This window comes from Mesoplodon mirus (assembly GCF_964341445.2).
Source record: "Mesoplodon mirus genome assembly, chromosome: 16".
Classification (NCBI taxonomy): Eukaryota; Metazoa; Chordata; class Mammalia; order Artiodactyla; family Ziphiidae; genus Mesoplodon; species Mesoplodon mirus.
Genome location: NC_138992.1, coordinates 25155685 through 25183463, shown reverse-complemented (window position 1 = coordinate 25183463; position 27779 = coordinate 25155685). Strand labels below are relative to the sequence as shown.

The 27779-nt window shown below is 32.7% G+C and overlaps 1 protein-coding gene across 3 annotated transcripts in view; it reads right to left on the bottom strand.

Annotated features, from left to right (window-relative positions):
- The window catches only part of CSMD3 (CUB and Sushi multiple domains 3), a gene marked incomplete at both ends in the record, with an annotated part of 1109686 nt that overhangs the window by 89066 nt on the left and 992841 nt on the right, over positions 1–27779 (bottom strand). For all 3 annotated transcript variants that reach the window (XM_082600704.1, XM_082600705.1, XM_082600706.1), the window contains 7 exons: positions 4304–4417; positions 5375–5455; positions 15469–15614; positions 16488–16665; positions 17404–17592; positions 20437–20646; positions 23681–23797. In XM_082600704.1, coding sequence (XP_082456830.1) covers positions 4304–4417; positions 5375–5455; positions 15469–15614; positions 16488–16665; positions 17404–17592; positions 20437–20646; positions 23681–23797 — 1035 coding nt within the window. The remainder of the gene's footprint in view (positions 1–4303; positions 4418–5374; positions 5456–15468; positions 15615–16487; positions 16666–17403; positions 17593–20436; positions 20647–23680; positions 23798–27779) is intronic.

The following is a 27779-nucleotide window of genomic DNA, read 5'->3' as shown; positions in this document are numbered from 1 at the left end:
AAAAAGATAAGGCATTTATTGCCTTCTATTTCTTTATATTATTTCCCTATTTTCCTTCATCTTCTTACGTCTTCTCCCCTCTGCCTCTCTTGCCTATGTCTTTACCCTGTCCTTTTCCTTCCTTACTTTTTCTTCTGTCCTCAAACTTTAACTCACTCAGGTATGTGAGGACAGACAGGAAACTGCCCTATCTCAGAGTATTCACTCCAGGCAAAGTCACTTCTAATCTTATGAATATGCTTAAGCCACGAGGATTTAAAACAGTTTTGGGTCGCCAGTTACCTTTCAGTTCTTCCTGCTATTTCCATATAAGTGCAAGACAAAGCACAGCTCTTCATTTCATAACAGTACCTCTGCTGTACATCCTGAGAATGTGTGCGTGTGTGTGCACGTGTGTGTGTGTATCTCCAAGGTATAGTAAACTACTATACTTTAATTGTTGGCCTCAATGCCATTATGCATTGGACCAAATAATAGAAACATATGCTTAAATTTGCATTTGGAATGAGAATGTGACCAAGATGATCAAATCCTTATCACTCAAATGATGCCATTTCAGCCCTTTTTTTTTTTTCCTTAAGACTTTGAGTTTTATGGCGTGGGAAGAGTATTGGAATTGCTCAATATAGCCCACGCAGTATAGAAGTAAACCAATATATAACAAACAGGATTTAGTTCAATATGATATAGAACTTTTTACCTGGAAGCCATTGTAGCCACTACAGTAAAATATCCTATGTACATCACTGAAAAATAGTTTTTAAATATAGCTTGGACCAATTTTTGAGTGTTATTACTGCGTACATTCAAGCAACTGGAGTGAAGTGTTGACTAGATAATTTTTGAGGATTTGGTGAATTGGAAATACATCTCATGCCATTTACAAATCCAATCACTATATATCAACTTCCACCTTGGATTTAGAGTGCTGTATCTCAAAATAATTAGATCACTATCTTAAATAGAATCTTTGTTTCTCAATGTTTGTTCCAATAAACTAGGTTTCAAAATGTCAAATACTGTTGCTAAAATACAGATGAATCGATGAAGGATTTATATATTTGTCATTTCCAGGGTGGAAGGACATGAAATATTTTGAATTATAAAGTCTTCCTGTAGTATAGGGATGGAAAAGAGTAAAAAAAAAAAATAGTGAATTATGGCAACATATGATTATTCTTTAATCAAGTTAATAACTTGAAATAACTTGAAAATAACTGCCATAACTTCATATACAGATATTTACATTTTTACTATAGAATACAGTATAGCTAATCTAAGAGTTGTTTTCTTTCTTTTTTTTTTTAACTTCTATTTCTCTTATTTGAACCTGAGATGTTCGCTTCTTGGATGTGATTTCAAGATTAAAAAAAATAATAATTCAGCAAATAGTATTAAGTCCTTCTCAGTCTAAAAAGAGAAACCTGATATTTGCTTTTCACAAAATGAAAAATATGTAAAATAAATAAACAAACAAACAAACTTGAAGGCTAGAAATGAAATGGAAAACTTGGGTCAAAGATGAAGAACATTAGTGAATATATAGCTATGGCATATTAAAATAAAAGATATATAACCATATGACAAACTGAAGTAAGTTTTATGAAAGGGTTTATGTTGTGTGTGCCCTGCTGTTTCATACTTCTGAAATATTTAACTAAGTGATTAACTGGGTTACTGAACATGTTATTCCCTTACTAAAAACCATTCAGCACCTTCAAAGACCTTCAACTTCAGTCCCTGCCTACTTCTCCAGCTTTGTTTTCTGTGGCTCCTCCTCTGAAACAGAATGCTCCAAACATACTGGATGACCTATAATTTTTTTGAACTCAGCCTATCCATCAGTGCTTCTGTTTCAAAGTCTTACTCTTGTCTGATGCATTTGAAATGTTAGTGCATCTCAAAACCCAGATCAAGTCTCATCCTCTGTGAAACAAACACTTCCTGAACCTCTCCTCCATCAACCCAAGCAGAACTGCTGATTTTCTTCTTGGTACCTCTGTAATGTATGCTTCTGTTATTGCAGTTAGCAATTTTATGTCTATCATTTCATCGCTTTTTTGACTTTCTTCTTAGGCTATTGTTATTGAAAAGCAGGTGCTGTATCTTAATGCTCCCAATGTTTTCAATTGAACAAATATTCCATATTACTTTTGAAAAACTGGTATGATTCAATATAATTTACTGTAAATACACAAAGTAACCTATTCTCACACTAACCAACATACATCAAGAGTAAGACAATCATCAAGAGTAAATATGTATACATTAGATACTGTTAAGCACCTTTTGTTCATTATATCACTTACTTGTCACAGCAACATTAAGAAATGTCTACAATTCTTATCCCCATTATGCATATGAGGAAACTAATGCCCAGGAAGTTTAAAGTACAGAAAGTCTCACACATTCAGCTAGATGGACTCCATGTTTGTAACTGTCTGTAGTTACCTATTATATTTCATTTACATCAAACCCTTTGAAGAGCACCACAGTTAGACTTGCTTTCCATGTTTGAGGATCCAGGGAGGAATAACAAAAATGATATAGCCTCTTTTAGGAAAAGTGAAAAAATCAAATAATTTAAAATAGACTAAAAGCAGTATAGATTAGTTACAACAGATTCCAAATGAATGACAATCTTTTAGTGGGATTATGAAATAACTCAAACAAAATTTTAACTCAGCTTTTTAGCTTAAGTGCCTGGTCAATTAATTAATATAGCAACACTGCATAAACTCATTCTGAAGGATAATTAACTTTTAGCTAGTACTCATAGTGTTATCATGAGACAAAGACTGATCATCCTTTTTTGTATTCTCCAGAGCAGATAGAATAAGAAGAAACACATTTACTAATCTATAGGAAATTCTGATTTTAGAAATATGATATTGAAAATCTGAGAGATGAGGGACTCAAATAACAAAACTGTTTTGTATTTTTAATTAAATATAATATTGAATTGGGATCCAGATATATAAAAAAGAAGTGTTGCTCTCCAAGAGCTCACAGTGAAGTGTATACATTGGGTCAAGGAAGAAATCCTGGTATGTAATTGCTTGTTCATTCAGGAGTAAAGGTGGTAGACTTCAGAATAAACAAACAACTTTTAAGATGGCCTATAAAAATCATTGACTAAGAGCAAGGAAAATTCTTATATTGTTGCTGGTTATACCTCCAAACATGTCTTTCTTTTTGATACTGTAAAAGCCCCTTATGAAAATCCTTCTATCTTCTTGTAAGGATTCCAGTGAGGTAGAAAAATCAAACGTTTATTCCTACTTACAGCATGCTTGTAATAATAAACAGAATTTTTGTTTTAGGTTCATTGTAACAGTTAAGATACTGTATAAAACAGATTTCTATTTCTCAAGAATAAACCCCAGTGAAGGAAGTAATCCAAGAAAATCTGGAGATGTATAATCAAGTTCAATTCAATTTTATTCTAATTAACCAATATTTATAATTAGTTACTATGTGTTAGGCACTGTTACAGGCCCTAGGAGCTATACAAGTTAATAATACATGATTCCTGAACGTCAAAATCCCAACATCATTCAAGATCCATCATGGTCTTGCCCTTATAACATAGTGGATACTTTGAAGTCTGTACCTCACTGTCTTTCATTTCTGTGTCTTTGCATATACCTCTGTCACTTGGACCACACTTTCCCTATCTTAGTTCTACCAAAGTAAGTATCACTTTTCATTTGGAACCTATGACTCAGGGAACAATGCTGCCATCAAGCTTTCCCTGTCCTATAAACAGTTTAAAATTATGTGACTCTATAGCTCCCTGGCCTGTTTCCTTAGTGCTGTATTGCTACAAGCTGTATGGCTGTCATATCCCTTACACCATGTTGCTTTCACAGCAGGGACCATTTACAACTTTCTGTTTGTTTGTTTTTTCCCTCAGATCCTCATTCTTAACAGGTGCTCAAAAAAGTTTAATGATTCTAGTGGTCAGAATAGAAACTACTTGCAGTCAACATTGGAACCTTTATTTAAAGTGATTTTTCTTGCTTTCTACCTCCATTTCCACTCCTCACAGCAAAAATAATTTAAATAGACTGAATTGAGTTTGGGATAAACTAGAAAAATTAAGCCTTGGATGAATTAAAAATGTTTACTTAAGTCTGAGAAATAATGGAATGAAAAATACCACTTATGAGTTGTATAATATTTAACATTATTGTCAGTTAAATATATAATAATTATATAAAATAGATTTTTCTCTATTTTGCTAGTACTGAATTAAACATAAAACAGATATTTAGAAATAAATAATCATAAGAATTGGTACCTTGACAAACTGGAGGCGCTCCATCCATCTGGAGTCGTTCTCCTAATCTGCATGTCAGAATTGCATTACCAACCAAAGTAAATCCTGGAAGACACTGATACCTAATAATATCACCTGTTTAAAAAAACATGCAGAAGGGGCTTCTGATAAGCAACAAGGTAATGGTTAAAATAAACAGATGTTTCAATATAAAATTAGAATACTTTTTCTTTCAGTCATTTTCAATCAATTTAAAAATTCTATTAGTTATAAGCAGTGATGACATTCAAAATATTGAACTACTAGTACGTCATAAGCACTGACCAATCAGAATTAAAGCTAAGAATAAATTACCAGTAAGACTGTACTGGGGCAATCTGTTTAGATATAAGCAATAGTAGTAAGGAAATAATCCGGTTGGTATGGGTAAGATATTCATTAAAAATATATCAAGCAGTTAAAAGGAGATTCCTAGTTATTGCTATTAAGATTAGATGTACATTGGTCACTGATGTTTTCTTACATTTCTCAACCAATATTAATATTACTAGGATAATAATGATAAAAATTTATTATGATAACATTAGGATGTCTTCTTTTCTTACATAGTTTTTCAAACTATTAGATATTATTACAGTTAAATTTCCAACCAAGTTTTAAAAGGACTTTATTTACAATCAAATTGAGCATAACCAACCAATTGTTTTCAAAGACATGGAGATAAGACATGTCTTCTAATACACCCTACATATCCTTCATTATACATGTCAGGTTTATGCCTGAATTCAAAGAGTAGTTAAGACTACAGTGTTGGAAGGTAGCAAAATATTACTTTGGAAGGAACTACCAGAATAGTTATACGGTTCAAATTCCTGCACTGTTTTCTAACTGTACATCCTGGAAATACAGAATTCTTTCTTCTTGCCTAATACTCCCTTTCCTCTTTTCATTGTTATCCATTCTTACAATCCCTATCGATCCAGTGAAAGAAGGTCTAAGACAGGCTGCTACTATTCTTTATTCTTATTTCTTTTAAAGTAAATACCTCTGCTAACAGCACGTTTTCTTTGAAAGTAATTTAGCAGACTTTACCTATTTCAAATTCATCATCTTCTGTCAAAATTTCAGCATTGGGTACGGGTGGTGGAGGTTGACACACTCTTAGTTGATAGGCTATAAAAATAGACAATGTTTATTCCTTCTCTGAGCAGCTATACATATTCACATATGTGAAAAAAGAAAATTATGTAAGGTTTATTTATAAGAATAAAAATATATGGTAGAATTTATCAAGTTTCAACTATTTCTTTATTTAAAAAAATGCTATAACATTGAGGGAAAATTACTCATTTCTTAAATATTTTCCCATGGTAAGAATGCTTACCTTTTAACTCCTTATTTCTCACCCTCATTCTAGTCCTTCTGATTATGTGCTTCTTTCTTGGCATAATCACAATTTGGAATTATACACTCATGTTTGTTTATGTGCTCAATGCCTAGCTTCCCAAGGCTCATCGCAGAATCCCCTGCATCTAGCAAAGTGCCTAGCATTCAGTCATAATTGCGAACAATACTCAAGGCTTACTCTATTCCAAGGAATATTATGAACATTTTACTTATATTAACTCTATTAGTCCTCACAAAAATTTTATTTATTACTTAATTTATGTAATGAGTTCTATAATTATTCCCATAATATAAAAGAAAAACTGTTAAAAGAATTAAAGAATTTGTCCAACTCATACAGCTATAATATGGCAGAGCTGGGATTTGAACATAGACAGTCTAGCTCCAGAGCCTTCTTTCACCATGCTAGATTAGTATGTTTACAAAGTATCCATTTGTTAAATTTTATGTTTCTAAACTGGTCATCCCATTAGATTAGGTAGATTCTTATTTGGCATAAGGTAAAGGCCACTGAAAAAAGGTCTCTATGAATCTAAGTATCATGACTACTGGCCCTATATGATATCTGTATCACAATTGTTTGCTTGATTAAAGCCTTGTTTTCACTAGTTGTCTTCAAAGATGTAATATACTATTATTAATTTAAGAAACACATTTTATGCTGTTATAACATTTGAAGAAAAATGTGTTTTATATGCATAATTTTATTACTTAAACTTAGGAGTTAATTTCTTTATGTATCTCAATTTGGAGATAAAAAGAAGGAGGTTTAAAGGCCTAGTAACTTGCCCGAGATCACACAACTAGTACAGGGTTTATCCAGAAGTCCAGCCTATGTCCTTTAACTTCAAAGCCCATATCTTCAGTATTGGCCCTATTGTGAGAGTATTATGAGAGTACTGAGGAATATCAACTAGACTAGTTAAGGAAAATTCCGATAAAAAGAAATGAATGAGATAAATTTTAAAGGATGAGTAAGATTTTTTCCAGTGCTGAAGGGTAATCATGGGCAGAAGAGTATTCAGATAGAGGAGGAAACATGAGCAAAAATTACAATTATCAAGGTAAAAGGTAGTTGTGAGAAACGCCAGAGAGGTAAGGGAAGGGGGAGAGGAAGATACAGAGAGCCCTACAGGGAGAAATCCTGATGAGATTATGCTTTATTTATTTATTTTTTTATTGGAGTATAATTGCTTTAGAGGAGAGCATTTTATCTGATATTTGTTTGCCTGTAAACTTGTTTTTAATCTTCATGCTAATCAAAAATTATTTTATTTTAAAGAAGAAGCACATTTTTATCAATGAAGAATCCATGACTCCTGTCATCTGTAGAACCTGCTTAGAATGACTTAGATAACTCAGCTGGAGAGTTTAAAAGACTAGAGGTTGGAAATTATTATTATGAGGAAGATGAGGCTCAGAGATACTGTGTTATTTTCCCAAGACCACGTGGGTGATGTGAGCTAAATTCTCTTATTCTCCATTCTTTGGTACCATCAGCATTTTATAAACTGTCCCTAGAGACAAGGGATCACCTTGGGGTCATGGAGGGTGTGAGGAGGTGTAATGTCCTCCTTCCTCTACCTCAATAAGAGCAACTCTATTTTCATCAATTTTATAGATTTGAATTCTGAATATACTTTCCTTCGAACAAATTTTCTCCAATCTCTACCTAAATGATTTCACTGATCCTTTCGACTTCAAATCTGACTTTGTGTCTCAATTCCCAATTTTACGTCACCAGGATAAACATATCTTCTGAGCTCTTCGCTGCCTTCCTTCCCCTACCCTTTGCTCTTATTTTCTAATCACAGAACTCTGCTTTGTAGCACATACAATCATGATAGGTAGGATACGATGCCCTTGCGTAGTTATTAAATAAGTCAATGTTGTCTTAAAGGTGAATGGCATGTCAAATAAAATGATTCATCTAAAAGAGAACACAGATTTAGCTCAAATGTGTATTTTAAATGTGTAAATATCTATGTTATGCAGTTTTTTCATTAATGGTCATCACTTTGAAGCTGTTTCTAAATAGAACAATCCATTGAAAACATGGACTAAAACACATGCTCATGCTCTTTAAATTTTTGATGATACAATTTAAAAGTTTCAGTTCTGCCCGTAACTGGATATCATGACTTGTTTCAACATTTATTATTTTCCATTTATTAGTTTACTTTTTCACTATTTGTGACACCATCTAGGCTTTAAGTAACATAAGGTAGGAGACGCTTCATGTGTCTTTTTCACAATTGAGTAATAAGCTCCTTTCACTTTACTTATAATCCAACAAATATTTGTTAAGTAATACACAAAATATAGTTTTTTTTCAGGAGGAAAAGAGTCTCTAAACAAATAGTCTTCCCTAAGAAGACTCTAACTCTAAAATTGCAAATGGGGATGAAACAGAGGCAATTGTGGATTAGAGTGCATGTCAGTATCTTTTGAGGATGACCATTGTTTGAACAGTGCTCTGTTTTCATTCAAATGTGTACAGATGTCTGGTTCCTGGTCCAACAAATTTGCTTCTTAATATCACTTTAGAGTTTAATTCTGGCAATATATTTGGTTATTTTTCATTTCCTATTTTCTTTATAATGAAATAACCAACCCAATTCCAGAAAAGAATGCTGTATATATCTACTTCAGTTCAACTGAGCTATTAAAGGCTTCTTCAAAAAAGGACAAAACAGGACACTGGCAAATTGCCATTCCTTCTCTAAACCACAAAAGCACAAGTGCACAACCTTTCTGCCAAATATGGATGCGGTATTTCTTACAGAGGAAAAGAAAATGTTCTATGTGCTCTTATAAATTCTAAGTTCTCTATAACCACTGTTGCACTTCAGTGGTGACCCAGATTAGGTCAAGTATGATAACTTCATGATTTGGGGAAGATTTGGAGGAGGAAAAGCACTGATAATTACATACTCAGTTATGTAATTTTGGTAATGTTATTTCAAAAGTTATGTAAAATAACTTTAAGCAGCTCCACTTGAAAGCAGAGTTAGCAGTATTTAAATAAATGCTATCTGAGTTCTAAGAAGAAAAAATAATTAGTAATTTTTTTTTCCATTTTGGAGAAAGTCTGCTAGTGAATTGATATGAACCATACAGGTAAGTTTCAGTGGTGCTTAAATTACTTAGAAATATCACTTTTTATCTGTTAATATTTTATAATCAATTTGTTTCTCTGCCTATATAAGGGAGAATTTTTGAAATCAAGAGAAAATGTTCAGCCCTAGATTTGGAGATGAGCCAGAGATCTGGAATGGATCATTAGAAATGGATCAACAAGAAGTTACTAGGTAATTTCCTAGAGATGGAAAAACAGAAGTATAGTAAACAACCTTTTGGGAAATATCCTGAATTATACATAAGAAAATTCCAATATCTTTTGCATGAAGTGACTTCCCCATATTCCAATAGCTAATGGAAAGTATCCTACCTTAGTACTGAGACCATTAGAGTCTGAAAGGTAATGTGCTAAAGGTCTCTTCTCTACATGGTTGAGTTGCCTGGCACATTAGTAGATAACAGAGCACATCAGAGGTGACAATTTTTTCTTTGTCAGTCTCTGTTTTCCTTTCTCTGTTTACTACCATAGTTTGGTTTGTTTTGGCTATGAAGGAACACGTTTTAGCTCTTTAACCATCAAGTTATTCTGCATATTGAAAAGAAAAGACTAAAGAAAAAAAAGCAAAAGAAAACAAAACAAAAGAAAACAAAGCACAGCCCCTGTATGCTGTTGGCTTGGAGCCGGCCTGGCTCTAACTGATAGGCCATGATTTTCTATTGCTGACTGTAATCAATTTAACTAACAACTAATATCAGACACGATAGCTCTTTGACCTTGTTGGAACAAGACAAAAACAAGACCTTTCCCTAATCATGTCTGAGCACAGAAAAGACAAAACAAAAACGATAAAACAAAATGAAAACGCTATCCAAACCACCAATATGACCAAGATTCCTTCATCTCAGCCAGTACGAGAGAATGCTGCTACCCCACGCCAATCATAGTTTTAGGTGTGTTCCATACCTTCCACCTTCTAGGAAAAAAATTAATATACCCAATTATAGAACTGCTCTAATTTTCGAAAAGCACCCAACCCAGAGGAAAAACATGCTTCCTTGAACCTTCCAGAACCATCTTACACAGCCCAAATCCCATAACAAGCCCCTCCTAACACCCTCTCACTGAGACTCCACGGGGTTTCTCATGGTATGTTGTCCCACACAGTGAGCCTATAAACTCAACTTCGTTTAACTACAGAGATGTTCCTGATGGACTTTGGCTGGAGGGGACTGAGATACTGTAGAATATAAATGCAATCTTATCACACACAGCAAAATACCAAAATATGGTAAGCAATTTTGACATGACTCTTTGTCATTTAAGTAATCACTAAGTAGTCATTTAAATAATAGTAAATGGCAATATCTTTTCATCATTATAGTTTCACCAGTTTGGTTTTTTAGCTGTGTGTGTGTGTGTGTGTGTGTGTGTGTGTGTGTATATATACAATTGTATGATGTTCATACCCCCTATGCTCTCTGGAAATCAAACAATGAAACATTTCATGAGCTCAATGCTCTATCTACTGAAATATGAAAGGAGGTCAGATCTTTACGTTGTGGGAGGCAATGGGGTCACACAGTTCAAAGCAATGGTGATTTATGTTTTATATAAAATGTGTCCTTATATCTACAGTAGTCTCTTTTAGGATGAGACTTTGTGGAGTTAAATATACTTGTCCCCAAATACAGCATTCATTGTAAAAGCAATATAACCTTAAAAGATGACCTAAAAGGTATTACAGGCTTTTAAAATACATTTCTTAAAAATAATCTGAAATTCAATATATAATCAACCCATTGATTCACAGAAGTTGTGCCAATAACAGAAAACAATGGATAATATATATTATTAAATTGTATTATCCTAAGAAAATCTTCTGTAATAATTGAGGTTCCCTAATATTGGATATTAGAAAAAGAGGTACCGTGGATAATAGATTTAAGCATTAAAATGATACCTTTTTGTTTTTAATTAATAAATATGTATTCTGGTTATACTACAGTGGTTGGCATAAGTCAGATTCCCAATAAACTTATCTTATTTTCTCATCACACAGGGACCATAGTACATTTTGGAAACTACAAAGAGGGACACACTAAATTGTGATAAACCTACCAACATATTGTTGTTAGCCTGTAGGTTCTGGGGAAGAGAAGCACTAAAAAGTTCAAAGTTCCAAGTTGTAATTAGGAGAGGTATTTTCTAGAAAGTGAGATGACTTATCTTGATAAAAATGAAAATCATTGCTAATTTTTAAAGAAAACTTATGTTTACATACCATTAAATATAATCTATGCATGAGATAATACCAGCTTAGGACACTACCTGGCACTTAGTAAGAACTCAGTATAGTTTAGCTATTATTATGATTGCTGTTATTGTTGTCATTATTTTTAAAAAGGTCAGTTCTTAAGTCAGACAGACTTATTTTGAATTCCCGGCAGCCCTTCTATTTATTAGTTCTCTGGCTTCTTTTTTTTTTTTTTTTTTTTTTTTTTTTGTGGTACGCGGGCCTCTCACTGCTGTGGCCTCTCCCGTTGTGGAGCACAGGCTCCGGATGCGCAGGCCCAGCAGCCATGGCTCACGGGCCCAGCCGCTCCGTGGCATGTGGGACCTTCCCGGACTGGGGCACGAACCCGTGTCCCCTGCATCGGCAGGCAGACTGTCAACCACTGCGCCACCAGGGAAGCCCTGTTCTCTGGCTTTATATACATTACAAATTTCTGTCTTTTGGTTCTTTAATTATTAAAATAGGGATAATAATACTTATATTGCAGAGTTATTACAAAAATTAGCATGGAAAGCATCTAGCATAGTGCCTGGCATATTAAGTATTCAGTAAATGGTAAGTAACTATCACTATTTGAGTGACTATAAAAAGTTAGTGTCTGCAAAAACATGCAGTTGAAACAGGTTTTGTGTAATTTACTTTAAGGAAGTCATTGAGTAGGACTGAATACTGTTATTATTTATTATAAGACAAACCCATCTTGACTCTATGGCAGATATCAAGAAAATTCAGCTCTTTCTTTAGGGAATTACGGTTATAGTAATACAGAGAGAGACTAGCAGATTTCCTCAAATGAAGAAGAAGTACGGTATCTGAGATAAAGTGCCTCAACATTTATACCTGCCCTATTTCTTCATTGCATAGAACTTTCATTTTCCAAAGATTTTTAAGAATGTTATTTTTGAACATGAAACGCTTTATGAAGGTGATGTTTTATAAAAGACAGATATCTGACTAGATCTCATAAAAACACATTTTTTCTCCTTTCAGACATATTAGAAATATATTAATAAATAAAACCTAAATAATCAATGTGACCTTAAGAAAACATATGAAAATACTGATCTGTTAAATTTATAAAATAAGTACACATGTCCTAAGAAAACCACTTCTGACTTATAGGTTTGGGCATAACAGAAGGAGCTATTAAATCACTAAGAGAATATAAAGAATACTGAGTGGGGGAGTAAACCATTCTAAGCTTAGGTATATTAAATCGGCTTAAACTAAGTGTTAAATAGTGAATTATCTCCCTGGTTAACTTATGAAAAAGTACCAAATGACCTGACCAGTTTTTTGTTTGTTTGTTTGTTTGTTTACCATTATGAGAGCTCATTTTGGCACTAAGCTATAGCTACTGAATACGAGCCATGGATATGAATATTATATTTTCGGTTATATTAAATTGTACTAATTATATTAATACCAATTTGAAAACAGGCATCTTTTTTGTTTTTGTGAGGAGGGATAAGAACACATGTACATAATTGTAAAATAATCTTTTTTAAAAGTGTCACTAAGACAGTTCAAATAAACTCAATTAGATAACATTTTAAAAAGAATCGAACACACATGACCATAAGGCTAAAATATAATTACTTAGTCAATAATAAAACTATGAAAGGATTAAGAAGCATAAGTGTGATCTGTGTCCTCACAAAAGCACTCACTATTATCAAACTCACAAGGCATATAAAACAATACATCATACTGTTAAGTTCTGAAAAGTTTGGTAAAAAGAGTAAGTACAATCATAGAAAAGATGGTAGTGATTCCTATGAGTTTGAATTATCAAGAAAAGGAGAAACGGGACTTAAGATAGGTAGAGTTTAAGAACTGAAGATGAGTAAGAAACCATTTAAGAATGGAAGTTCAGCGGGCAGTGAGAGTAAGAATCTAATGGGAGTCAGAGTAGGCACTGGGGAATAAGAATCAATGAACCAGATGATAGGGTAGCTTTAAATTTGATTTAATGAAGGCATCATGCATTCTTGAAAAGGTGAGTCAGGATGAAAACATGCTTAGGAAAATTATCCTACTAGAGCTAGTAGAATATAAGGTGTCTGTCAATTTTTAACATGACCCCTGGCTACCTCTCCAAATTTCAAGGTTATTTTAAGGTTTGGGTAAAATTGCCAGAGATGTTGATTCAAATGTTAGGCTTCTCTAAGCTCTGGCAATTGTGCCTTATTATAAAATTTAAAATATAAGTAAAAATAAATATAAATACTCTATTAGAAAAACTAATATGTGAGGTAAGATATTGTAAGGAAAGGAATATTTACTGAACATACAGTGTCCTAGGAACTATGCTAACTGTATATTACTCATTGCCTCCAATCATTTCATCTCTGCAACGCAATGTTGATGATAGTGATAATGACAGCACTTACATGGGTTGAGCTATACAAAATTGTCAATATTCAGCATTTCTGCCAATAATTTCATATGGTTCAACCTAATACATCCCAGTAATTGGAGTAATTTCTCTCTATATAGTATCTCATTAATCTTCTCAGCAATTATACCATGTTGTGTTATAGCTGAAGAAAGTGGAAACCAAAGAATAACTTGTCCAAAGTCAGCTGAACAACAAAGCCCTAAACAAATATTTGATCTTCCTTATTCCTAAAATAATTCTATTTTTAATATACATGATTCAGAACCTAGTTACAAAAATCAGGTGAAACATAATTTGGAATGAGAATATATGTATATACATTCACATAAGTGTCTATGTAAATCTATGTTCATATTTTGTATGTGTTTACCTACATTCTGTCTTCCTTGTATTTTCTATTAAGGATTTTCACATTTTCACACACACACACAAACACACACATACAGATACTGACATCCTTTTCTCTGACAATATTTCCCCTTTGAAATGTTTCCTAAGTTTTATAAGAATTTTCCACTCCCTATAAGATTATTTTATGGATATTTACAGTCCATCAATGAACAGTCCCTTCTTTATCACTTGTTCAGGCAAGATACAAAATAATAAAAATTTATGCAGGGATCTGTGAAGAGAGAAAATGTACAAAATACAGTTCAGCAACGAATTCATCTTTTGAACTTAAAATCATTTAGTTTAGTAGTTCTTGAGCTATGATTACCTTTCAAAGTAATAAAGCTATTGTTGCAGCTTTAGACTGTATGTACATACCGCCAGTACCAATGACCAATTCATTTAAAAAGGCAAATGAGTTATTAAAAAAAATAAACATCGTGAATCAAACTTATCTAACTGAACTCCCTGCTTTCTTATTGGCTGTGCCAGAGTATACATGCAGCTCTGGCCACTACGGAAGCACAAATTGGGCATCATCTACTGATTGATAAGTGCTGAGATTAAGCAAATCAAATATTTTCTGGTCTGTTCTCTGAGTATTTCTAGACCCAATGTGCTTTAAGTGTCTTTGTGTATAACCATATTTGACTTACCATATGTTTCATGTAATATAAGCTTTGAGTATCAAAGATTTTCTTACTTTGTGTTAAAAAAAGAAGAAAACATTAAATTGTATGTTAATGTAATGGACAAGGTACACGTTCACCCTGGAAATTTTAATATAAGTTTTGCAAATTTAATTTAGTAGCTTATTGATCCTGTGATGCGCATGGAATTGGTCTGACAAAGTCATATGAAACAGAATGTGCTTATGAAACTACGGTCATAGCAGATGAAAGGATATAATCACTAGAAATAAACATTTTCTTATTTATAATGAAATACAATTTAACATAACAGGAAATTTTAAAAAATGCTCTGAAACCATCTGAATGTTCTTTCAAAAAGTTAATGTTATGAAGAGAGAACCCAGAATAATTATATACAAAGAATTGAAATTGAAACTCTTCATAAATTATTTCATGGGAGTAAAAGCTATGAACTTAATGATCTGAAATAGTCACTTATAACTGTAGGATTCTAGAATAGATACAGTTGTGAAACAGAGTATAAATGAATGAGTAATGTGATCCAAAGCATAAAGTTATTGGACGCTAATTTTAGAAAGACTCACAGCAGGTTAAATAGATTAAACATTTTGTACTGAAAAAAAATCTATTGATGTTTCAAAACTACATGCAATAAAATATGAACAGCTGGTTCTCTTTTATGCGTTTCCATGCAAAAATGATTATTTTCTACTGGGGTAATTACTGACTGATTTATTTCCTACTGACTGATTTATTTCCTGTCTCCATTTGTTCACATTTTATTGTCCCTAAATGCTTAGAAGAGGCTGTTCTTTGCAAGTAAATGTATTTGAAATGATAAAAAAGTGTCAAATTTTAATACCTTTTCAATCACTGGTTGAATATATATATTACACTCAATTTTTCAAGGGCAATTTCAAACAGTGTCACACGAAATAGAAATGCCTAGATGATACCAACCGTGATAACTGAGCACAAAAAAGCCACTTGTTGTGAAATCACTGTGGAATTTGATTAGAATCTGATTTGAAGTGCTATAGACTGATTCCAAAGCAGTATTTCCACTGAATTGCCCAATCTGAGGTGAGTTTTGGTCTGGTCCATCCCTATAGGAGAGACATAGAGTAGGGAGGGGAGAAAGGGAGAGTGAGATTGATTTTTTTGGAAAGTTTCACACAAAGTTTAATGAAAGTATTACGTATGAGATGATAAAGATTCAGTGGATGAAATAATCAACGAGTGCCAAATCATATTGGTATATGTTTATTTAGGTGATAAAGTATTTAAAAAGATCACATTTTTACCCAAAAGAAATGTACCCATATTAGCTGTAATCAATTAAATTGTCTTTGGTTTCCTGACCACAACCCAGATCTTCCCAAATGCTTGAGGTTTGCCTTCCTTTTATTTTCTTCAAAATAATCTTGAGAATCATAGACTGTTAAATTTAGAATGAATTTTAGAAGTCACATGGTAGTTCAATTAACCAACTGTCGATAATTAATTCAGCTATTTTATTTTTAGCTTAAATAGAGAGGCTTTAATTAACAGGATAATAATAATACAAATATAATATTTTATGATTAATTATTATGACAGAAATTCAGTAGTTATATTAAATAACTTATTGGAATGCAGGCTTTTAAATTTCACTCATTCTGTATATAGAGAACTTTCTTACCTTAAACTTACTCTGATTTAATTACCAGGTTTTGCACATTATTTTAATAACAAATTTAAATCATTTTTTCACCCATAAGTTTTTGTTCTATGTGTTTAGCTACTTCATGGGCAAATAAGCTAAAATCTATTTCTCTTGTTTGTCTCATTCTGCAAAACACACACTGTCACCCTCAGTTACTCACACCAATTCAAACATCAGATGGCAATTTGTACAGAGGACTGTGATATATTTTCATTCCTTCCTTGTTTCACTGTTACATACAGTTGAATCATCAATAACAATGGTCTTGGCTTACCATACAGTAATGAAATCATAGATTGGTTCTGTTTGAAGAACAGTAAAATTGATGTAGATTCCGTTCCCAGGGGGTACTTTTACAAGCCAAAAACAGTCTTGAAAGTTTGGGTATTCATCAGGATATCCAGGAGAGTAAATGGTGCCATTCATTGCAGTTATATTCCCTCCACAAAGAGCTACAGAAAAAAACACAAAACAAAATATTTAAGTAGAATCACAATAAACTGATTATAAAGAAAAAGGTAAACATTTCATACCTCTTAAACAGCATAAAAGACATCTGTGTTATGTTTTTACCACAGTTAAGGTATGTAAAATGAAGCTGGAAACCATGAATCAAACAGTGAGCCTTTATTTATTTTTCAGCATGAGGTATGCTACATAGCTATTCACTATCACTAGATTAGTAAGTTGCATTGTTTTCTCTTCTTTCAAATACTTTATCCATATATACACTGTTCAACTTTTGTCTTATATTATGTATAAATATAAGGCCTTATATAGAGGTTCAAGCCATTTTTATTTAAAAGGTTCTTTTTTTTTTTCTTTAGAAGAAATGAGCCCAAATTCAGAAGTAGTATCTGGGTTACTGGTTTATATATGAATGATTACTAAACAAACACAGATGCACTCACACAGACATCACACAGAAGAAGCTCTAAAGTGTTAACAAACTTTACTTTCGCATCCAGTGAAGAAGGTTAGGTCTCCTGCCAATTATGACAAAACCAGTTATTCATTATGGAGACTTAGGGCTTTGATCTGGGTACTAACTGTAATTCTACAACTAAAAGAAAAACTGTATATTTAGCATGCTATTTGAAGAGGAAAACAAACAAGAAAAGAGTACCAAAACAAGAATTATTAAACATAGATGATATCACTTAAAACACAGCTTCAATCTAGAAGCATACCTTCACACCTTGGAAGTGGATGATTCCAATTGCGACTCACTCCATGAAGGCAAGTGAGAGCTGAATTTCCAATCAACGTGTAACCAGGGAAACATTCAAATGAAATGGTTTGCCCCACAGTAAAATCATTGCCGATTACAAAACCATTTCGAAATGGGCGTGGATCAGGACAGCTTTGCAACTGATAGGCTGGAAAAGGTAAAAAGAAAGTTTTTCCTTTTTGAAGGATGGCCAGTCAGAATGGCCATTATCAAAAAATCTAGAAACAATAAATGCTAGAAAGGGTGTGGAGAAAAGGGAACCCTCCTGCACTGTTGGTGGGAATGTAAATTGATACAACCACCATGGAAAACAGTATGGAGGTTCCTTAAAAAAAACTAAAATTAGAACTACCATATGACCCAGCAATCCCACTACTGGGCATATAATACACCCTGAGAAAACCATAATTCAAAAAGAGACATATACCACAATGTTCATTGCAGTACTATTTACAATAGCCAGGACATGGAACCAACCTAAGTGTCCATCGACAGATGAATGGATAAAGAACATGTGGTACATATATACAATGTAATATTACTCAGCCATAAAAAGGAATGAAATTGAGCTATTTGTAGTGAGGTGGATGGATCTAAAGACTGTCATACAGAGTGAAGTAAGTCAGAAAGATAAAAACAAATACTGTATGCTAACGCATATATATGGAATCTGAAAAAAAAGAATTGTACTGATGAACCTAGTTGCAGGGCAGGAATAAAGAGGTAGACATAGAGAATGGACTTGAGGACATGGGGTGGGAGGGGGAAGCTGGGGCAAAGTGAGAGTAGCATCCACATATATACACTACCAAATGTAAAATAGTTGGCTGGTGGGAAGCAGCAGCATAGCACAGGGAGATCAGCTCGGTGCTTTGCGATGACCTAGAGGGGTGGGATAGGGAAGATGGGAGGGAACCTCAAGAGGGAGGGGATATGAAGACATGTGTATGCATATGGCTGATTCACTTTGTTGTGCAACAGAAACTAACATAGTATTGTGAAGCAATTATACTCCAATAAAGATCTATTAAAAAAATAAATAGAATAAAGAACTAGTGAAAAAACTAATATAAAATTCAGTGTAATTCACAAATAATATCTAGTGATCATTGTAATACATTGTGGCACATGTCAATAATATTAATACAGTATTATATCAATAACAGTAACAAATGCTATATCTTTTAGGATTTTATTATGGAAATAATGAATCTTTTTTCAAGGACACATTGCCTGAGAAATGTAGTTAATAAAGTTCAAATTCTAGTTTTACTTCATTCAAATAAGAATATTGCCCTGAGAGGTTGAGGGAATTTGAGGGCATAGAAAAGAAGATGAAGCCAGGTTCATCAGCCCCTGTGCACTTGCTAGAGAAGGACCACATATATATCTCTGAGTCCTCCAGCATCAAAACAGAAACTCAGTCAGTTCCCCAACTATTTTTGAAATAATTAGTTTCCTTGGGAACACGGCTAATTTTGTACCAAGAGGTTACAAAAATGATTCCTATTTTATGTAAAGGATGATGTGTGATATGGTGCTCTTAAATTATGTATGCAATCATAGTACAAACTGTAATCATTTTAGACCCATATAGTTGGATGTTACAATGTCTATTTTAACTACTGTTAAATTTCCTTTTGTGTATATACTTTTATTCAGCAAATATTTATTGTGCTCTTACTCTTCTAGGCACTTGAGATACATCAATGAACAACACAAAGATGACTGCTCTGGTGGAACTCACATCCAAAAGTATCACATGCTCGTAAATCAACTATACCTCAATAAAAAATAATTTAATGTATTTATATATATAATTTAATTATATAATAATATTATTATTATAATTATTATAATTTAATTATAATAAAATAATTTTAATTTAAAATTTAAAAAACAACAAAAATATCACATACTCATTATAATTAGGGCAGATACATAATCAAAGTTTAAGTTAATTTTGATTAAATATTACAGTCAGTGGAACTGCATTGTTTGTAAAATCTTAGACTTTTTTTTTTTTTTTTTGCGGTATACGGGCCTCTCACTGTTGTGGCCTCTCCCATTGTGGAGCACAGCCTCCTGATGTGCAGCCTCAGCCGCCATGGCTCACGGGCCCAGCCGCTCCGAGGTATGTGGGACCTTCCTGGACCGGGGCACGAACCCGTGTTTACTGCATCGGCAGGCGGACTCTCAACCACTGCGCCACCAGGGAAGCCCTAGACTTTTAAGATCTGAAATAGTATAGTAAAACTAGCTAAACTGCACTAAATATTTACTAATGATATATATCATGATAAATATTTTACATTCATTTTATCATATAAAGTTCAAAACAAGTTCTCTGAGAGGTACTATTACTAACACCATGATGAAAATGAAGAAATGGACTTGTGCCCTAGGCCACTTAAGACTGAACATAGAGAATCAGCATTTAAGCCTAGGTCTCCCAGCTGTATATTTCAAAAGGATGAAAATCATGCTCAAGGTCATGCAGCAGTTTTATACTAGAAATAGGCCTAATATGATTGCCAAATTATTTATTTTATATTCTCATAGCAATAGAATGGTATCAAGGAAGGTTATATTATTCTTTCATTATAAAGTAAAAGAAAATAACTTTACATATAGTAGATGAGTACCACAAAATATCTTTTCAATATACTCATTCTGTTATAAAAGCAGAGATAAATCTTCCTATCCACCATGCCTTGCTTGACTGCCTTGCCTTGACTTGCTTAATTTGATTGTGTATTAAAATTAATTCAATCCTTTTTTCATGGTTAGAATTTGTAAGGCCTCAGAAAGACATCATTTCCCCCTATATAGTTGACTGAAAATAGCATTATTTAAAACTTTTCCTAACTGAAGCTTTCTTTGATTTAGGTTCCTTTTTTTTCTAAAACACAATATAGAAAATGGTTAGAGTTAGATCGTTAATAGCTGTTTGGAGGCTAAAAAGCTTTCATATTTTTATTATTCCTCTCACCTTGGTATACAATGTGGAACCCTTGTTTGTTTTGTGAATAGTCACTGTGAAAATACAAGCTGGTTTCATGGGTCGTGCTAAATAGGGAAGATGATATTTGAGGACCACTAAGTCGGCCAATAACAGTACTGGTTTCTGCAGATCCACTTCTTACTTCCAAATAATCATGTATGGTTTCTGTAGAAAAATTTACAAATTGCAGATGCACACCTAAGGAAGAAAAACAAACATAATGCTACTCTATTTTTTTTTACCAAATTAAATGCACACATATACACAAACATGCTCACATTAATGTGCTTAAGATACGTTTCCATTTAAGTTGAGAGGCATACTGTCAAGATCTGGGCCATGGGTCTGGCTGTCTGCCCAAGACAATTAGCTGTGCTATAGTTGAAAGTAACAGAATACTGTTCTCAAATGCCCACTATTTGTCACATGGGAAAATCTCATTTTACTACATTGTCACCATAGCAAAACTAATCAAGAAAGTGGCTTTCTTGCTCTTTAATACCAGTTAAAACTGTATCAACCAATTTTTAAAGATGAAAAGCCACTCAATAATTTGTATTTTGGAAAAGGGCAATTTGAAGCCAAAATATGATTGTAAAGTTTTATACATTAACATAATCAGATTTCACAACTGTGTTAGAAATTAATCATATACAGGGGATACATTAACTTCTCCAAAATATCATTTTGAAGCACGTAATTTTCAGCATGCTCTTTTAGTATTTTCTCATCAGAAGATAAAGCCAAATTTTATGTAATATTCCCAATAAAATCCAGGGGTTATTGCTATATGCTATCATATTATAAAATAGTCTTAATATCTTTATAAACATAACTAGACTATGAGATGGGATGGAAAAAGTAAAATAAACCTTTATTGAGGTATGTTTCCTTAATTCAATTAATATTTGATTTTTACTGAATTTGATGTTTTTTTTTCCCACAACTACCATTCTGCAAATTGTTAGTAATAAAATCTGACATTTATTGTGTTTTCTTTTTGCTAGGCACTGTTTTAAGTTTTTATACATGCTAACTTATTTAATGCTCATAGTTATGAGAATGAGGAAACTGAGGCACAGGGAAGCTAAATAATACGCTAAGTTTACACAACATCCTAAAAGAGGTAAAATTCAAACTCAGGCATTCTGGCTCCTGAGTTCTTGCTCTTAATAACTAGTGAGGTTCTCAAGTGAAGTCATATTTTGTTCCTGGAAAAAGAGTTACATGGAAATTCACTGTTACATTGAAAAAGAGTTCCATGAACAAATAACTTTGGGAATTACTGAAAATATGCTTTAAAATATTAAATACATTCCTGGACAATCAGACAATCTTCTTAAAACTTTGAATGCACTATCTTAATATGTGAGGCTACAAGAAGTGCATATTTTTCTAAAATTTTCCTGAGCCCCTTTTCACAAATTATGTTGTCCATAATTGTTTCACAGGCAAGAGAAAATACTTCTTTAACTGTTGATGTGTATTCAATTTTCTTTTAAACATTTATAAATTATCTATTCAAATACATTAGAAGCAATATTTGATTTAGCCAAAACTCAAAGAAAACAGTGGGATTATTTAAATGTAACCAAATCAGAAATGGTCTCATGTTTTCATTTCTAAAATAGAGAAAGAGAGATGCATATTCGTTTTAATAAACTTGGTTTTTAAAATCAATGATGCATTAGCAAGAGCTAAGTTGAAGGTGATATAATGACACTATTGCAAATACACGTAATAATTTATTGTAAAATAATTCACTTAGCTCCATAAGCAACATGGGATGAGCCCTCTTAAGTGGCTAGTAAAAGACATAAGGATAACCATACTGTTTCAAATCTATTATTCATTTATTCTCTTTCAATCAAAGGTCATAGAATTTGACTACAACTTCAAATTAAGGGTATTTCCATGTTGTAGCCAGAATAATTCTCATTAGAAAGCCCCCCAGAATTCTCCTCTCAGTGGCTTACTGTTCTCCCCAAACCTCAGGCCAGTCATATAGTGTTCAAGTTTGTTGAATTTCTTTAGCTCTCTTATCTGCATTTTTCCATGTGTCAGTCTGTTTACCTAGAATTTCTTTGCTTTTCCTCACAAGCTTACCCTCATTTTTGGGCTTACTCTTACTTATATTTAAAGCCACGGTTCACACATCACTTCCTCTGACAAACCTTTTTTGCATCTCCTGGACTAGGCTGGATGCCTGTGTACAAACCTGTACTCTTTATTATACTTCACTGCAATAACATATTTGACTATTTGTCTCCTCCTTGTGACTGTAACTTAACTGGGAAAAGGTACAAAGTCTGTTTTACTATGCATTTTATCCCTAGCACCTAGCACAATACCAGGAGTATAATGCGTGCATGCTCAGTACAGAATTGTCAAAACTATGAGTTTCTGTGAATTTATGTAAAACATTTCAACATGAATTTTCATTCTGAAGCTATAGATGCTTTTGGGTAAATGAGGTCCCTAAATTTAGTCCTCAATAAGTGAGATAGTACAGAATATCTTAATTGCTCTAAATCCACCAGGTTTGTACTTCAAGGAGTATCTACTCATCTTATTCTTCTGTGATTTAATGAATAAGTCTATCCTCAATCTAACACTTCTATTTATGCATTTACAGACTAATGGGATATAAAGAAGCTGCAAAAGAATATGTTAGTGACACAAGAGGGAAAAGAATTTATTAAATGTAATATATATATAGAATGCAATATATCCAAACACTGTCAATTGTAATATTAGAATTAGAAAGGTATTACATCTACACGGGTATTTAAATCTAACAGTAGAAAAACTGTACTAATACTTTTCAAATGTAAACCTTATTTATTTACAATGGCAACTGGATTCAATAAATTACCAGAAAATAATGTATCTATGTACTGCTTGGTTTCAACAAGTAGAAAAGAGTTACAGAAACAATTATACCTGAAAATCATGTTGAACTTAATCATTGCCACACACATCTAACTCAGGCTATATCTGTACATATTGACTGGAAAGTATCATAAAGTTTATCTATTTATCATCTATGTATAAAATTTAAAAATGCCCATATTCTTTCTATTATCCAAGTACTCCAAGTGAAATGTATATAATCCCAAAGTAAACTATAATTTGTGAATATTTCATAAGTTCTTATTAGACTTTGTTATTTCTTTTTAAGGATACATTAATGATATAAAAATACTCTTTCACGTGTTTTTAATATACATACCAAAACCTATGGGCAGCTTGATTGTCCACGTGCAATCTAAACTGCTGGGGTAGTTTCCAGGAAACCCAGGGCTGAGGATCACGCCACTGAAATCTGACATAGCACCGCCGCACTGAGCTGCAAGAGAATAGAGGTCCCACTGAAGCCAAAGTACTTTACTGTATTAAAAACAGACTGAAATTATTTCAAGTCTGAATCAAGTGTCTGAGTTGAAACTGGTATAAATTTGAATATTGTCAACTCTCATTCACCACGTACTAGTAATCAAATATAATCAACTGACAAGGCATTTTGTAAAATAGCATAAAAGGGTAACATATTTCTTTCCTCAGCAGTAAATACAAGCTAAATCATTATTGTACAGAAAGGAGTAGCTCATGTGCAGTGAATACAATCAAACAAGGAGCACATATCATTTTCCATAGCAAGCAGTACATTTCTCATCCTGAAGTACTTCTAGAAATGTTATGATTCATTCAAAAGATAATATAATTTATAGTAAAATCAAGCCAGCAACATACTATATTGATGAGGGATTCATTTTCACAATAAATGAATTCATTTTCCTCTTTTTGTGAGGAGGCTGAAGATTTTTAAGAAAAAATATTGGTTTCTATCAGTAATATGCAAGGGATTCACACACCATCAGATATTGTCTCACTTTATCTTAAAATAATCTGGACAAAAAATAGGGAAGTAAAAACAAGTAAAAAGATGCACCCATGTTTGAGAATTTGGGCATAAATGTATGCTTTTTGTAGAATCCCTATTATATGGATTTACAATTGATAAGTTAACCATAAATTATAAGAACAAATAATTACCCAAGTTTTAACTTTTACATGATTAGATAGAACTATTTAACATGTATTAATAGATCAATTGCATTTTAGAAGCTAATTCTTTCCTCTAAGTATACATTTTTATCATTTTATCATAGAAGTACTAAAATACACATCTCAATTGAGAGTTGAAGAATCAAATTTCATGACTGCACATCAAGTTTGAAAGTTATCCATACACTTACCTACAATTTCATTCATTTATTTATTGTTATGAATAGCAACAGGTAGATAATCAAACTTCAGGTTATATATCATAAAGGCAAATTCAGTAGAACAATTTATCAATGTTCTATGTGATATCAATAGCCAGTTTGACAGCTATCTTTAACTATGTGAACTGAATAAATTATGTATAAAGCAGATTTTAATAAGGAGATATATATAACCTTGTAGTTAATGTGCATATAAACCTTTCTTTTGAAGTTGTAATTACCATTGAGATCTAAAGATACACCTTTATATTTTTCCATCCTCAAATCTCAGTTCATCCATCTTTAAACCAGAGCGATTTCACCATATATAAACAACTAATGTTCACCAATTCATTTTCCTAAAATTTGATTGCCCACATATGTTCATTACACAATCTGATAATTAGGGAGTGGTAGAGAAAATATTTTGGCCAATGAAAAGTACTTTTAAGTTTCTGGCAAGAATGCAATTGTAGGTTTGTTTTGCTTTATTCTGAATTTTGAGTGAAAGAACACAAGGACTCTTTTGCTTCCTTGCCTTCACTATCTCAAGTGTATGAGCTGTTCACTGCCCTTCTAATTCTGCTGTTTTCCATCTCTTTAGAAATGAGCTGAAAATCCTGGCCTCTGCATTGCCCATCTTTCTAGAGTGTAAATCCCAAAATCAGAGAAGAAAGAAGGAAAGAATAAAAAGTAAACAGATAATGAAAGAGAAAGAAAAAGAATAACAAACCATAAAGGACGAGAAGAAAAATCCAAAAAGCGAATCTGCCTTCAGCTCTGTACTCATGTTTATTTTCTCAGAGACTCTGCAATTTCATGCACCCCTAGGCCTTGATAGAGAATGCTGTGTTTCACCAGAAGTTTCACAGTAGACTTTTTTGAGGCCTATTATACTGTTTTTCTTAAGGACACAACCATAGCATAGTCCTCCGAGATAAAATTATCTTTGATTCTTCCTTCAGATTTGTCTCTATTATGTAAAAATCTCAAGTGACTTTTCTTTCCTTCCATCAAAATATCTGGCAGACTTTTTATTTTCCAGTTCATGAGATGGTAACCTTGATACCTGATGACTAGAGTTTTAAGACATTCTCTGAACCAGCCTCCTGCCTTCAGTTTCTCCTTATGATATGGCCATGATGTCAATTTAGACACTTTGTCTATCAAATATAGTACAAGTTTACTGTCCAAAATTTATAAAATACAAAAAAAAAAGAATACAAAAGAAATAACAGTGCTCTGGAATTCCACTACCCATAGATAAGTTGTCTACCTTTACATTCTTTTATTTCTCTGCAGAAAAATACATATGTACGTATATGTGTTTATATGTTTACATATATAATGAAAATAGGATCATACTGTGAATCACTTTAAGCCTTGTTATATTTGATTATATATTATAAACTTTGAGTTATTAAATATTCCATTAGAATGTTCACTTCCTTTTTCCCCATTATTGGACCCTTAAGTTATTACATATTTTTCACTATAATAACTACCGCTATGAATGCCCTGTGTATTTCAGGTTCAGTGCTAAATACTTTTATGCATTCTCTCATTTAATTCTCACGATGGGCCTATGAGGTGGACATTACTATCCCATTCAACAGATGAGCAAACAGAATAATACATTTGCCATACACAGCTATTGTACATTAGCTGAAAATCAAATGAAGATATATTGGACATCAAAATATAAGTATTTAATACAGTTTCATACAAATTTATCCTATATAATAAAATGTAAAATTTCCAGTTTAATTTTATTAAAATATCACTTCCATCTAGTACTTCCCTTGTTAACAATATACAATGGAATACAGACTTAATCAAAACGCAGTATTTTACCTAAAAACTGAGCAATTTGTTAACAGTAATAATTGGTGCTAGAAATAAAGCAAGATGGAAATTGTCATATCATAATTGAGTGGTATTTAAATTGATACAACCTTCTGAAAGCAATTTGGCAATATTAAAGCTTTTAAGTAGTTATATGAAATGACAGGAAGGCACATGAAAAACACTTATAAATAAAGAAATGTGTGTAAATGTGTACCAAATGTGTATAAATGTATATCAAAAAGACAAAAAACTAAGCTAACAAAAGAGCGTAACTATACAAATTAGACTATGCTATGTGCCATAAAGCCACTTTAAAAATCAAATTTTTGAAAACATGTTATGGGGTATGGGAAATTCTTCTAAGTGAATGTCAAGAAGGAAAACATTATAAAAAATATACATACTGTAGAATCCCTAAACTTTAATTTGTTCATTAAACAATATTTATTGGATGCCTACTTAAGATAATAACTGTTCTTGGCACTGGGGATACAGTAATGAACAAAAGACCAAAACTCTCTGTTCTCATATCAGCAGAATATATATAGTAATTATTTTGTTCTTTGTACTCTTTTATATTCTCAATTTTTATACTTAATTGGATATACACACACATACAGACCCCACATACATAACACACACACACACATAAATGGCATTATCTGTATATATAAATTTTTACAATAGGCATTATATGTATATATACAATTTTATAACTGGCATTATATGCATAAATTATAATACCTGAAGAAATATATCACTCAAAAAGTGTCATCCATTCTAAAGTCTGAATGCTTTTAATATCTTTTGCCAAGTAAACACATCCTTACTCTTCAATATTACTTTCCAGTATTCTCCAACAAAAATTGCACACATGGTACATAGGCATTATGGGCTGAATTGTGTCTCCCCCCAATATTCATATGTTAAAGCCCTAACTCCCAAATGTGACTGTATTTGGAGATGAGATACCTTCTTCAAGGAAGGTAATTAAGGTTAAATGAAGTCATAAGGGTGGAGCTCTAATCTAATGGTACTGGTGTCCTTATAAGAAGAGAAAGAGATAGGGGAGCTCCTTCACAGAGAAAAGACTATGTGAAGATGTAGGGAGAAGACAGTCTTCTACAGGCCAAGGAAAGAAGCTCTCGGAAGAAAACAACCCTGCCAGCGCCTTGATCTTGAACTTCTAGAACTGTGACAAAATAAATTCCCGTT